General features: G+C 34.7%; 1 protein-coding gene across 2 annotated transcripts in view; it reads left to right on the top strand.

Moving 5' to 3' along the window:
* LOC126980182 (uncharacterized) overlaps positions 1-16,332 on the top strand; it is a 221,091-nt gene that overhangs the window by 38,708 nt on the left and 166,051 nt on the right. For both annotated transcript variants that reach the window (XM_050829789.1, XM_050829790.1), the window contains exon 2: positions 458-637. In XM_050829789.1, coding sequence (XP_050685746.1) covers positions 544-637 — 94 coding nt within the window. In that variant the 5' untranslated portion in view covers positions 458-543. The remainder of the gene's footprint in view (positions 1-457; positions 638-16,332) is intronic.

Raw genomic sequence — 16,332 nt, 5'->3', positions numbered from 1 at the left:
AAAATGCTAGTAACTGAATACATCGCTGTAGGTGTTTTAAATAGCCATTGAAATGCTTAATTTTAATTGAACACGTTTTTTTTAAATGTATATTATTTTAAAATTATTAAACGCAATAATAAAATAAATATCGTGATTATAAATATTTGAAAATGTATTTAAAACATATTTATGCAAATAAAATTTACACTCAATCGGAGTGTAAATTTTATTATTCAGCAGATGGTAAAACATACAGAATATAGTACAGTACAGTAATGGAAGCAAATACAGAATAAATTCAATGTATCGATGGGGTATGTGAATGGAATAACCATTTACATCCACAACATGAACACAAGAAGTGAAGTCCGCACCTCCAACTCCTTATATTTCTGAACGACGATATTCCTCCCTTCAAGTATCCTAGAATATACATCAAATATATTGAAGTTAAAATATATTTCCTTTGTTTCAGACAATTTGAATCGCGAATGATTCCAAGGACACGTCCGCCCGCTGCGAGCTCTGTAGTCCTTCTGAGCGTATTATGTGATATCTGACATGGCGGCCATTTTGAAAATGTTCCGTTTGAGATTTGGCGGTATTTTGTCCCGGGTCTACCTCCTGTTGTCACTGACTGTCTATTCATCATATGGTAAGTATTCTTGTTTTATTATTACAAATACAAAAGCCATTGCTTAACCGACCGACTAAAAAAGGGCCAAGGTATAATGTACTTTTGTAGGCCTTTTTATTGTATCTCTACTGGAAGGTGTGAAAAGTTTCATAACTGGAGCTTTCGTACAATTTTCATATAGATTGAATAATTACCATTCAACTGTAAAAATTGGTTAGTTTGCACAGTCGAAGTATAGATTGGTTAAAATTATGCACTAATTTGGCGATTTCTTGGGATATCAGATAGTGAGATTGCATGGAAACCATTATGCGAATGGAAGAAGCCAAGAATTTATGTCAGGACTGTGAGAAATAACGACCTATGCAAATTTTCTGACAACCCAAAACACCGCAAACCAATACTGAAAGTATGATTCCAAAACCTATTATTAGGCTACTAAATAGCCGTGTAATGCACGCCGTGGCTATGAAATAAATTGGTCGTCTCACAACCTGTCCCGTAATTATTCCCGTAATAGGTAATATTTTTTGCGGACAGTGTCACCCTTTCTTATATAATTTATATAACAGTATTACTATTAATTTTATTTTTGTATCTAATGTACTCGTTACCCTTATTGTTGTAGTAAAATAATTTTAGTTTAAAAAAAACATATTTTGTAAATAACTAGATAAAATAAGATCTCTTTATATCTTCTATGTAATGTCCTGATTTTTTTAATATTTTAATAGACCAGTAAACTTTATATCGTTATTGACGATATACGAACACTCCTTTTTTATTAATTAATTACTACTATTTATAAGCGAGTTTTTTTAACTCGTATGTGTGTCGAATTTTTACTATCACAGTGATATATCCTTTATAAGGCCAAGTTATAAAGACTGTGTTTAATAGTTATTAATGTGCAAAATTTAAATATGGTCCGAATAAAAATCAAGTTTAAAGGTCCCTTTACTTACATACATATAGGTGAAGTGTATAAAAAATGGCGAATACAATTTCTTGCCGGATTGTTCTCGTTCATCGTCTCAATATTTCCTGACTGTTAACAAGACGACTATAAGTAAGAGTATATAATTAGTCTACACTGAATTAAGTATTATAAAACTTATACCATATTAACGGTTCATATTGTCACTGTTTTGCTTTCAAAGGAGATCAAAGGCAAACTAAACAAGCAAGTTTATCCCTATATCTATATTCCCTCGCTTTTAGTTTCGTTCGGTAACTTCGACACGATGCCGCTTTTCACGAACTCCACAATTGCACCACTAGCTACAAAATATCCCCAAGATCTGGCTGTGCGTAGATCCCGTAAAGTTTGATTTCCAAACAACTTTCTGTTCGAACAAGCATATTGAATGAAATTTCCTTTCGCATTTTTACCAGGACTACACTAAATTGGCACCAACTTTAAAGACAGTATCACTTAACGAGCAGGCGACCCGGTACACTACTCGTGTGTCCCTTCTATTCCATAAAAGAAATTCGGTGTCTATTACTTTACAGTCTATGGTAATGTAACGTAATTGCATTAATAAAGACAGTAGTTTATGGTCGTTGGGATTAATGAAATATCCTTTTTTTAATAACCATTCTTGTGTCCGGTTTTTCCTTAATTAGTTGAAAGTCAAAGGTGGGATAACAGCAGTCCTATCGAGCAATAAAATGAAAGAAAAAGAAAAATATTTTGTTTTATAATGCAGTGCAGCTAAATGTACATGTTGTGATTGAACATATCCTCCACACCTATTTCTCTAGTATCGCTTACTTGATGTGTATGAGTTATTTTGAAGTCATACTTTTTAGGCGCGTTATAAAACAATAAATGAGAGTGAAATTTTAAGATGCGCGCGCATCACTGTAATACAAAAGTAACAGGGTGAAGTTGGTTCTTAAAATTTTCCGACGTTTGCAACATTCGTTATATTTTTTTTGGTTTCAGACAGAGGGTTCAAGCACATACAGCCGTATTCGTCATTTAATAATTAACTGTCTAAGCCATCTTTGCAAGATTTTTACAAAATTGTTCTTTCTAAAAACATAGAATAGCAAAAGGAATAAAAATTTTTAAGGATTTTTGCTTTGTTACGCCAACGAAGTATAACTTCTTGCGTGCATAGATAACTATACACACACTTTTTATATTAGAAGAGGCAAACGGCCCACGTGATGGGGAGGGGTGAGGTAACCGCACATTTTTTTGCGGCGGCTTATCGCGTCAATGCAAAATACTGTGTGTAGTGACGTCACTAAGTAGTAGAACATAGAAGAATAAATAATACTTGGACGGTTAGAAATGGGGTTAAATGGAAGAGCATAGATTTAAGTTTTATAGAAGAGAAGAACAAGCCAACATGGACTGGCTTACGTGATGGAATATGATCACCTCGGGTCATACTTTTTGAAAGCCGAAAACACATAGAAGATGTCCACTGCTGGACAAAAGCCTCCCCCAAAGATATCCACGACGATCGGTCCTGCGCTGCCGTCATCCAACGTATTCCGGCAATCTTGACCAGGAAATGTGTATTTCTGTTTGGTATTGGTGTCCATTAATTTTTATTCCATTTGACTCAAAAGTCACGTCAGGTCAAGAGTTTCTAGAATAAGAGAGTAGCCTGCAGTATAATTACTGGCGGAAGTCTCAAAGGAATGGATAAAGTAATGACATTAGTCACTCCCCAGAGCGAGGTTCAAAGGAATCTGTTGAAAGTTATCTTTTAAAAACTTGAACCAAAGTTTAAACTTTAAATATAGGTTAATTAGAGTTTTTAATTCAATTTCATTGATAGCAGTAATTACTAGCCGTTTTCAGCGTTTTCGCCCGAGTTCGATGATGTAGATTACAAGGCATCCTTGCAGACTATTGTCCTTACAAATAAACTTGATAAAAAGTTATACCTGAGTATAAACCAAGAATATACATAATGTTGACTATACCTATCGCTGACAACACTGTCAAAATAAGTTTTTCTAAGAGCTTCAATCGATTTGATGATTTGAAGATACAATAGAATACACAGTAGTGAAAAGCCATATTTTTGTGATCCAGGTGGTAAAAGCTTCCGTCAAAATGGATATTAATAATCACACCATAGAATACATACTGGTGAGAAGCCATATTCTTGTAATTTATGTGGTAAGAGTTTCCATCGATCTGGTGAATTGTAGAGACACAATTGAATACACACTGGTGAAAAGCAGTGTTAGTGTAATGAGTGCTAATTTTTCTTTAGTCTGAAGTTTTCCGAAAGTCAGGCAGCCTTGCAAATAAACGCGGGAAAAATACGTCCGAATAAACCAATCATAAGCGAAGTGTCTATTTGTAAACATTTTGCATATACTTGGTTTATTCTCAGGTATAACTTACCAAGTTTATATTTGTAAGGCCGTATATGTTTATAAAGTCTTTTTAAACTTCTTAGGTCTTAATCCCGACTCTGTCCGTATTTATCAGTGTAACCATAAAAGGCATTTGTTTTCTCAAAATTGATTCCTTTAGAATTGGAACTAATCCAATTCGACCTTATGGTTCAATATATTTTTTTAAATATATCATTATTAACTTTTTTTTCGAATGGAAAACACAACAATCAAGACCCTTCGTCACGATTTAAATCATTTCACTACAACTGAAAGCATTATTTGAAGGTTAAATTTAGTTGTTAATTCTGTCTGGTGGTCTGTGTGTTTCTAAAACTTTACGAGTAATCGTATTTTGTCATTACGTAGTTTGCTTAGGGGCTATTTTTGCGCACTTGGTATCTCTTTTACCTGGTATTGGAGTGAAAGGGATCACGACAAGCTAATCATCTTTCCTCGCTTTTAGTCTATTATGAATGTATGTATGTATGCCCTCAATATTTTTGAAGTCTTCTTAAGCGAAATTGAGCACTTTTCTTGGGATGGGTTTTCAGGACACGTGACCTTATCGAAAATTCTTAATACAATCGTTTAAATTATGGATGAAAGTTGATTTTTTAAGATAAAAAGATTTTAAGCTAAACTTTTTAATGTAAAATTGTAATAGGTGTGAAGCGTTAAATTTATTTTATGAAAAAATGTCACAGAACTGTCAAACTGTGCGTCAAAAATTTGAGAACAGATGGAACCGGTGAACGCTGACCTGTGCGAGATGAAAATCATAAATTAGCGCACAGGACATAAGTGGAGGACTCTCATGTCGGAGGCCAAGTCCAGTAGTTTGGGAGTTAATGGCGGTCGCGGATAAACTATAAAATATAAAATATTTGTATATATAAAGATTATCTCTTCCTATGGTAGTTAAATATATTTCTATACTAGAATAGAAATATACAATAAAACTTGCACACTACTGCTTGCAGCGGTAGAAATTTGCGTCTGATAAAATATAAGCAGAATCGAGACATGAAGTAACCTTTGACGTTACGTAAGGGACGCGAGGTTGAAGGGTTGAATTACTTAAGCGTTTGCGGTTAAGGGTTTGTATTAAACCCGACTGTGCAGGTTTATTTGTGCTTTGGTTGCTTTCGACGGCCATGTTGTGACGTCATGAGCTGTGATTCAGTCCCATTTTCACAAGTAACTGTCGAATGTTGAGAATGTTGCTTTTTCAATGAAAATTCTTTAAGTGATTCAAATAATAGATGCCCTGGTTCCTCACATGAAGTCCGGGCAAATATATTTGGTAGTGTACTATTATTTTAAAAAAAATTGTTTCTACGGACGTTATAGATTGCTTGCCTCAAAGAAGTCATTCATTTCATTCATCAATCATTAAATTATCTTTTGTTTATAACAATAAGAGACGAGACGAGCAGAACGCTCAGCTGATGGTAATTGATACGCCCTGCCCATTACAATTCGGTGCCGCTCAGGATTCTTGAAAAGCACTTTAATTTTGAGCGGCACTACAATTGCTCTCGTCACCTAGAGATAAAAGAAGTCTCATTTGCCCAGTAATTTCTCTTTGACAATGCCTTCCTTAGTATTCTGAATTCATTTTCAACTGAACGAGAACGAACGGCGAGAGAATTTGCCTCTGGTATACCTAGTTGGTACAATCTTGGGGTATCTTATATTAAGGGAGCAAAAGAAACAGAGGCTCTTGGAAATCAGCTGCATTAGGCTTTTGAAAAGGGAGTATTCTCTAGTCCTAATGGTCCCTAAATCGTATCGGTTCGGGAATACATAAGTGCTGAGTTATTCCACACACTGACTGTCTAGTTAAACGCGTGGTTGTTTGTTGTCATGCCAGACATTCTAACGTCAATGTTCGGTGAAATTCCGCTGTAACACCTCCTAGCCCTCGCCGTGATATATGTGATAGATAATATAGAGAGAGCCCACATCTTTACCTCTACGCTACGCCAAAGAATCAAGCTGATCTTAAATTATAGATTATAATGATCGTCGATGGTTCGAGACCGATTAATTATTTAAAGACCGCTGTAATATTTTTTTTATGAAAATAAGGTTCAGTTGACGACAGTTGATACGCCCTGCCCATAACAATGCATTGCCGTTCAGGATTCATGAAAAATCCAAAAATTCTGAGCGGCACTAGAATTCATTGCGCTCGTCATCTTGAGACATAAGATGTTAAGTCTCATTTGCCCAGTAATTTCAATAGCTACGGCGCCTTTCAGACCGAACTCAGTAATGTTTACACATTACTGCTTCACGGCAGAAATAGGCACCGTCGTGGTACCCATAATCTAGCCGGCATCCTGTGCAAAAGAGCCTCCCACTAGAGGGCCACTTCACACCAATCATAGATGAGATGAGGCATACTTGATAGTGTCATGCCACAAAATCACTTCTACTCGTCAGAATTATTCGTCGATCGTATTTATAGATTATCATTTCATGACAAACGCTAAATTCTATGATTCACGCACTCTATAAGCACAAACTATATGTTAGCAATGAACGTAAATATTAGGCTTATATCTATCGAGTGTACTTAGACTTTACTTACGTAAACCTTAGCTGAATGTTAGCTTATCATAATATTTTATTTTATTTTTATAATAATTTGACATTAGAATTTATACTAAGTTTAAGCGAAGACACAATACAAAAGTCAAGTTCGCGTTTTATCACACTCAGCTAAGTTTTACGTGAGTATAGTCTGAGCAATGTCTAAGTACGATCTATATATATATATAAGCCTAATATTTACGTTCATTACTAACATAAATTTTGTGCTTATAGAGTGCGTGAATCATTATATACATAACTTAGCGTTTGTCATGAAATGATAATCTATAAATTCTAGATAGACGAATAATTCTGATGAGTAAAAGTGATTTTGTGGCATGACACTATCAAGTAAGTATGCCTCATCTCATCTATTTAAATGCTTCCGTAATAATAAATAAATGGGCCAAACAAAAGAAGCAGAAACAATAATATCCTTTATGGCAACACTTACTTGGAAATATCGTAATCGTTCGGAAGTGCTTTGAACTATTTTTAGTCTGTGCCACTGTCAACTGTCAGAGCCGATGACAGATGGCGCTAATCGCGCGCACTCGCGAGGATTTGTGGATTAAGGGCGCTGCCACACTGAGCTATGCCGTTTATTTTTACTATCATTTACTTTAATTTTGATAATTAATTTGATGCAATTTGGAGCGAAATTAAATGCATTAAGTGCGCAAATATATAGTGCGTGGTATGATAGGTATTGGTAAAAGTTGACCTGGGTGTTTGGCAAAAGACGACAAAAGTGGTCATACCAATAGAAAATTACTTTCGAAAGAAAATATAATATTTTATTAAAGATACTTACGTGTAGAAGAAGCCTAAAAAGCATGTGTGGACTTTTTATTGTCTGTTTTTCCTTTCTGAGCCACTTTTTATGTCCGTCATCAACTTTTATATACTTTAAGAACCCAAACGCAAAACTCATAAATTGAAAATTATAAGTAAACCTATTTGTTTGCTGAAAAGAAATAGAATATTGTACAGATATACTATGTTTTACTTTTTTGTGATTTAATTAATTAAACATCGAATTGAAATCGTTTCACAGCAATTCAAAGATTCGGTTCGATAAATTCGTTAAAAAAGATTAGTAGACGTTTGCCGTAGTTAACTACATTACTAGGCTAGTATGACTTAACATCTTAATATTAATAAACGCGAAGTAAAGTTATTCCAAATTTAAAACTATTTGTCTTTATTTTACCTTTGACACTACAGAATAACATGGCAGGGAGAAGTCATTTTAAAGCTGGAGTAACTTTTCACTGTGATTATTAATAGGACAGGTTATGTCTGAAGGTCTGTCAATAATCCTGAGCGGTATAGTGTCAGGTCGTATCACTATCAGGTGGACATTAAGCCCATTTCGTCACTTCTAATAAAAATAAATCCAATATCAACAAAAATAACTGACAGCTAAACAACGCACAGCCTTGTGGTTTTGTTATTTTTTACCAAGCGTACTGTGGGAGGCTCCTTTGCGTAGGATGCCGGCTAGATTATGGGTACCACAACGGCGCCTATTTCTGCCGTGAAGCAGTAATGTGAAAGCATTATTGTGTTTCGGTCTGAAGGGCTAGCTACGGCGTAGCTAGTCAAATTACTGGGCAAATGAGACTTAACATCTTATGTCTCAAGGTGACCTGAGCGGCACTGCATTATAATGGGCAGGGCGTATCAATTACCATCAGCTGAACGTCTTGCTCGTCCCGTATTTTCATCAAAAAAACTAGACTAACTAACTAGAGCAGTATAATCTGTGCAATGCACGGCTAAATTGTATCCAGTTCAGATGCTGTCCGAATTCTGAGGATTGGATGTTCAGTGTACCACAAACCTAGGCTATTATATTTAACTAGCGGACCCGACAGACGTTGTTCTGTTATAAAAAAAACTTGCGCATGGAATTTCTTTAAATCCGTTCTTAGCTGATCTCTACTCTGTGAAAGGATTATTTCTACCAAATTTCAAGTCTCTACGCCATATGGTTCAAGAGATATCGTGATGAGTGACTATATATATATAGCTAAACTAAAACATTTTATAGTGTCCATTAGGCAGAAAATCTCCTGTAAAAGTCTTTGTCGTGTTTTTCTGTACACGGCATATGATAAATAAATTCCAAGAAAATAAAAATCACTGTATTGTACAGACATTGTAAATGGAGATTTCGTATAACAATGTTCACTTCACATACCTTTAAACCTTGCTCATCTTAGCATGGGGTTTTTTTATGACAAATATTGATGAAAAGAACGAAAAATACACCCTGCCCACTACAACGGCACAGGATTCTTAATTGTATCCAAACTTTTGAGTGGGTATTCTTCACTTTAAGACATAGGATGTTAAAGTCTCATCAAGCCAGTTATTACACTGGCTACATACAATTAAATACAAGAGTGATTTGTACAAATTTAGATTATTATATCTATATTTACAATGACTATGACAACATAAAATTAAAACTATCATTACGTGGAAGCGTACCAAGAATACTGGCAGCATTACTGCGTTGGATAGCAAGGCTGATCCATTGACCGAAATAGCTGCCAGCGCTTGAGTTTCCAGTAGCCTTATTGAGGCGCGAAGATAGCGCGAAAAAAAGAGAGCAGCAGTAGTAGTTGTACATTCTCTGCGTGTCTGGGCCCCACGGTCCAAGTGTCTCGACACTAAACGGCACAAAGATGTATGACTCACTGATACTGACATATTGGCGACGCTTGCTATCTTCGGCTGTCGAAGCAGCAACCCCCAGCAGCAACAGATAAAACATAAGTAAAAAAAAATAAAAATGAGGTTCTATGTTCTTTGTTTAGCGCTCTATCATCTGGATAACACAGGTTGCATCAATGATCGTACTGGTCTCGATAAACCCCGATAGGCAAACAAACCAAACTACCGAACAAGAGTGATTAAAAAAGTACAAACAGTTGTTACAATCTACAAAAGTAACATACAATAGCCAAAGTGAGAGAACAATCAAAACATGTAACAATGCAATGTAAATTTAAACACTCACAAAACGAAATAATATGTATAAAAGCGTCGCTTTCAATATTTTATTTTTCACTAGTCGCAGGCCTACTCATTTCCCTTTCAACAAAGTTATAATATCCAAAAAACCTTTACTGGTGAATGCTTACGTTTAGATTTTTAGTCCACTTTATTGATCTTTATATTTGAGTGTCATGTTTCAAAAAGTGTGCCTATAACAATTGGATTATTTAATGCATATTTTAAAAGTAGTTGTATTGACTTGAATATTGAGTACTGGAATTGATTTGAAGTAATAAACGTGAACGAATTGGTCGGAACACAACTATAAATATTGTCAACGATTTAAGTGCGATTTTAACGCCCCCAGTGTGAAGAGGTCATAGCATTCTATATTCAAAGTTTAAATAGTCACGTTCCAGCTATTACGAGCAGTTCTAAATATCGGATAGAACACATTTGACAGTTTACTTTTTTAAATCTCCATATGGGCAGCGGCAAGGATTTCGTTGAGCATTTTGATTTAGGTGTTGCTATTTTAAAAATGATTTACTTAATGTTGTAATTTAAAAGGAGATGTGTACTGATTGTTTGGTTCCCGCCCAGGTGAAGGGAAAAAGGAAGATTTTTTTTAGAAAGATTTGATTCTAGTCTAAGCCTGGAAAGTTTACAGTAAGGACTATAGAATCTAAATAAGTAGGTAGGTAGTTACATAGCCGCGTTACAACTGATACCAGCGAGTAAGTAGTGATTAAGTATTTATTGGAACGGCAGATGTGAACCCACGCGTTAATATGGTTATTTCAGTAATTCTGACTGCAGAAACTCAGTAACATAATGTTACATTTCATAGTTAAGTCCTTAGGTTTACCACGATTTTATTCGTGTAAATCAATAATGTGAATTCAAATGTTTTTTCAGCGTAGATTACTTATGTATGCCTGCAAGAAGTTATACTTCTTTGGCTTAACAAAGCAAACGTCCTTCAAATTATTTATTCCTCGTGCTATTCTACGTTTGTAGACAACAATATTGTAAAAATCTTGCAACGATGGCTTTGACAATTAATTATTAAATAACGAATACGGCTGTACGGGCTTGAACCCTTTGCCTAGATCCTAATAATTGACGTAGAAACTAAAAAAACTAACGCCCTGTTACTTTTGTGTTACAGTGATGCGCGCGCATCTTAAAATTTCACTCCCGTCATATTTTCATAACGCGCCTGAAGAAGTATAACTTCAAAAAATGCGTCTTTGATGTTAACCCTTTTCTTTTCTCCATTGCGGTTTATGTGATGCAACACGCTGACAGAAAGAGACAATAGTAGCAATTTTACTTCCTAATAGTTCCAAAGTCAATCAAATCACTGTATTTTATTTTAAAAAAAATATATTTATATATAATTTTATACAAAACTGGAAAAAATACGCTTTCTCAAGCACACGCATAGAAAACACATGCAATTATAATATTTTCTTAAAATTATCTCGAAAGTCAAACGATTTAGAATGTCCGACCATGAAGTGAGGCATACGTACGAACACAACCATAAAGTTTAAACGCAACACAATGTAATCCTTAAGTCAAAAGATATTGATGCTTTCATGCTAATATAAGTTGTTGTTTGAGTTTCATAAATGTGACTTATTGTCTAGTAGCAGGGTCGATTATTCAATGTCTGGCTGACGGGCGTGAAAATAACAAGTATTGGCGTCTGTGGAGCCAATTTTATTATAAAATATACAATTTTTCGAACAATATATATTAAGTTCCTAGTATATATTGTAAATGAACATTTGGACATTATTTTATAGTTCATTGTCTAAACGAATTATGATGTGTTTTGTACATGTAATATAATATATTTGTATATAACAGATGATTAATTATTATTCTTTCGAAGCAATCAAAGATTTTAGTTAAATGAAACATCAAACTTAAACTAGCACACGTATCCGCAATAGGTACTAAATATACATTTTCTTTTTAACTCAATGGAATAACGGAAAAATAAAAGATTTTTTTTAAGTCAGATAGAATTAATCTACGAGTAACACTTCGAGTGTTAGATTAATCATATATAGGTGTTATATGTTTAAGAAAAGTAATTTAAGAATAAATCATGTTTAAAATTAAGTGTTAGTTAATACATTAATTAAATAATAATCATGGTTTTGTACTTCACGGTCCGGAAATAGAGGTTTCAGCTCGTATCAAAAAGTGACTTAGTAATGCAAGAATCCTTGAATCACTTTTACTAAATGATTATCGACAATACACAACACTAATCATACTTGATGGTTTTTTTATTTAGTCCCAAAGTAAACAATCTAAAGGTCGTTTCATGATAGGTAACCATCAAACACGCCAAATAAATTTTAAATATAAAAATGTTGAATAATCCGTCTCCACATATTTTTGTTCCATTGATAGCAAGTATAAAATTTACGACGTTGCCCCCTTCCGTTCGGCTAACAGCTAAGAGCTAAATAAATTAACTTTAATACAACTTATTAAGTTACTTACCGTGTACTGATTTATACACCTTTATTAAGCTCTAGGATTCGGTTAAGTTGCACTTCAGCGTGCTTTAGAAATATTCGAACTTTTAACTCAATACTCTTGTATTTTATTTTCGAAGATCCTTTTTGGGTTCCGAGGCTTCTTAATAATATGATCAGTTTCTGAAAAGAAAGACAAAAGAGAAGATTAATAACGAACCATCCTTATACAAACAATGAATTCAAGCTCTCACGGTTGATTCATACAATATACGATAATTTATATTTTTACATTTTATTAATTTATATGAAATAATTTATATTACTTAAATACGTTCATATATTGGATACTGCGCCTTACAAACTAATTTGTTATGTATATTACAGCATATTATTATATATTATTATATTACAAAATATTCTATTTGATTGAAAAGATTCGTCGTTGAGTTTGTTGTATGTTCTTCTCACGAGCTCTACTTTTTCCGAATAAATGGTAGATTCAGTAATTTAAAAGATAAACCTCTTGAATCACTTTATCTATTAAAAAAAACGCATCAAAATCCGTTGCGAAGTTTCTAAGATCTAAGCATACATAGCGGGAAGCGACTTTGATTTAGGCTATAAAGTGATAGTGAAGAGTTACTTACATCAGAAATATTACGCGGACATAGTCGCGGGCGTCCGCTTGTTAATAAAATAAAAATAAAAATTGTTCCGTTTTCAAACATCAGTATACAGTTACTCAATTTAAAAATGGAACACGTTCAAATCTAATTCGAACGTACATAATATAGGGAGAAGGAAAGAGTGCTAAAGTAGATCGGATCAAATGTCTTAATAATTGTCTCAACACGTTTTAGGGTACCGTACCCGAAGGGTGAAACTTATTCTACGATACATATAAGGATTTTCGATTCGCATACAGCGATGTCCCAAAAGATAGAACCTTTGACTCTCACCACGTAATCCCCGGTTCAATTCTCGCCCGCTACGTACCAATGTTTTCGGTCGGCAAGGTCTTTTCCTTAGATAATTTATAATTGTAGATAGAGTCTCTTGTTGTTCGTCAACTGACATGTTTTAGTGTGCGTGCATTGCTCAAAATAGATGTTAACTCTCAACTCAATTTTTTTTGACGTTGTCACAGATGTCATTGTCTATCTTGATGCATAAATGATCTAAGGCTCTTGTCATTCCTCTGCTGATACAAAGGAGTATGTGCAGCAGTCATCCCTTACCATCAAGTGAAGTATTAGTGATATATGGTTCATATTAATTTGTGGGAGGCTCCTTTGCACAGGAAGCCGGCTTGATTATGTGTACCACAACGGCGCCTATATCTGCCGTGAAGAAGTAATGTGTAAGCATTATTATTTCGGTCTGAAGGGCGCCGTAGCTAGTGAAATGCCGTTCAGAATTTTTAGGTTTCTCAAGAGTCTTGAGCAGTCCTGAATTATAATGGGCAGGGCGTATCAATTACCATCAGCTGAACGTCCTGCTCGTCTCGTCCCTTACTGTCATAAGAATAAAGAAAAAAAAATATACATAACTAGCTGCCCTGACAGCGTTCTGTCAAAATTTAATAGTAATAGTTAAATAAATAGAATATAATTTCCGAGTGATCCCGTTATTTATATCAAAAATATTCGAAGATAACATACAAGAATAAGTTTCGTACACTGCAATATTTTATAAACTTGATGATACTCATTCTAATGCTGTATGCTAAGGCCGGTACCGCCGCAACCGCTAAGTCTCTACATTTTAAATCAGTAATATCTTCGAAAATATTCATTTAAATTATACGCTGTACTGGGCCATATTGATTTATATTAAATGCAGAATGTATTTAAGGTACTTAAATGGATAAGGAATAATGCTGTATTGCAAATCGCTTCGTAAAAAAGCCATTATTTCTCGTAAAATGCAGATGATAAAAATTGTTATTGTGGATTTATCCCTAAGAGAAAGACATACTCGTATACCATGGCGGACTTTTTGTAGACCTTATTAAGGTGTACAATAATTTACTACTTTATTTTGATCTATCTTGTAGCTCAGTGTTGTCAGCGCAAAAAATGTTTATTGACGTCATATTAGAAACCTCTAAAATAATCATCGTTTCTTTACTATATTTTGCATGTTACTGTATCAGTATATATCATATACCAGTGGGAAGCACAGGTAGCCGGCTAGATTATGGGTACCACAACGGCGCCTATTTCTGCCGTGTAATAGTAATGTGTAAGCATTACTGTGTTTCGGTCGTTTAGTGCTATTACAGGGCAAATGAGACTTATCAACTTATGTCTCAATGTGACGAGCGCAACTGTAGTGCCGCTCAAAATTTTTATGTTTTTCAAGAATCCTGAGCGGACGACATATTAGAAACCTCTAAAATAATCAGAATTTCTCCACTATAATATTTAGCATGTTTGATACTCTATCTGTTAAAAAAAAATCGCATCAAAATCCATTGCGTAGTTTTAAATATCAACATTCTAAGCATACTCTAGACAGCAGAAAGCGACTTTGTTTCATTCTATGTATATTGTAACACGTGAGTCCTCCCTCACACGCGGGATCGTTGTTCAATAAAACATTCTGAATCTTTTAATACGATTTTATTATATTACAATACTTTATTTAATTTAAAATATGAGGCTGAAGGCCGACCGTTCCTGCTTTACTTCATTCTCTATTCTGTCTCGTTATTCAATTATTTTCTCGTTCGCGTCAATATTCAAAATTTTAATCATTTATTCTTTAACTTTGGCTTGACGGCCAACCATAGAACAATGAGTTCTTATATGCGGATAAGAACTCCTTGTTACATCATCCCCCATATCCATCCCATACTATATAGCATATCACTGCTGTATTAAAACTTTAGAATTATAAATGAAACTACTTGAATTGTTTTTGTGCTATTTAATAAGGTAGCTAGAGAAGCTACACAATGTTCATCTAACTCGTAACACACAAAAAGGCAAAGGCACGCAGACGGAGCGCCTGTCACGACAGAGTCGCCATCAATATTGAGGACCGCCCGTTTCGCGTAATTTGCTGAGACGTACTTATTTATGCTGCGCTCGTCTTTGTTCTTTTTTCAAAATGTCCGCCATTACGGTTTGGCGGGAATGTTAAGTGACAGTTGGGAAGTTTAATTAACTAATTATTTGGTGCGGTTTGTTATTGTGGCTGTTGACTAAGGTGTTTTGCCTAACCCATTAGTGTGGATTAACAGTTTTGAGAGTAGAACTCAATAAATAATAATACACTAATATTTTTTTTACCAAAAAAACAAGATTATTACGTATTACACTTCACAAAAATATTCCATAAAATTATGCACATTATCATCATCATATCAGCCGAAAGACGTCCACTGCTGGGCAAAGGCCTCCCCCAAAGATCTCCACGATGAGTCGGTCCTGCGTTACACTCATCCAACGTATTCCGTCGATCTTGATCAGATCATCGGTCCATCTTGGGCCTATACCAACACTGCGTCTTCCGGTACGTAGTTGCCATTCGAGGACTTTACTGCCCCAACGGCCATTTGTCCGTCGAGCTATGGGCTCTGCCCACTGCCACTTCAGTTTTGCAATTATCTGGGTTATGTGCGTCACCTTAGTTCTCTTGGTTCTCTCGCAGGGAAACTCCGAACATAGCCTTTAAAAATTATGCACCATATTCACGCGTACCGGTAACGATAGTTCTAGAAAGATGTCGATCACTGTAATAGGTAGCAACAAGAAAAACATGTTTTTGTAAACAACAACAAGGTCAAGGTTCCTTTACGCTGCTAAGTACCTATCGAATTCTCCCGAACCTTCGACGTAACAATAGTTATAATTGTGTACAAAATTATTGGGTGAATTTTAATATTACAAAGTACTCAGTGTGCCTTAAGAAGTTTTAACTTCATTAAAAATTAAAAAGTCTTTGCACATACGACTCAAACAGGGATGAATTGCAAGCATAAAAGTTTATTTTAAGAATTCTCTGGTTTGAACAAAGTTTGTTATAATCCGTTCACGCTTGAAGGATATGCCACTCTCAAACCGTAAGAATGATATGTATATCGTATCATGTATAATATTCAATATATACCGATATTTCAATTTTATCCTACCTATTTTATAATTTAAAATTATATAGAAACTTTTCGCTGGTCCAGAATTTTGTTAAATCAATTAAATGTACATGATGGACCGATGATCT

Source organism: Leptidea sinapis, chromosome 5 (genome assembly GCF_905404315.1).
Source record: "Leptidea sinapis chromosome 5, ilLepSina1.1, whole genome shotgun sequence".
In the NCBI taxonomy this organism is placed as follows: domain Eukaryota; kingdom Metazoa; phylum Arthropoda; class Insecta; order Lepidoptera; family Pieridae; genus Leptidea; species Leptidea sinapis.
This window is presented reverse-complemented; position numbering and strand designations above follow the sequence as displayed.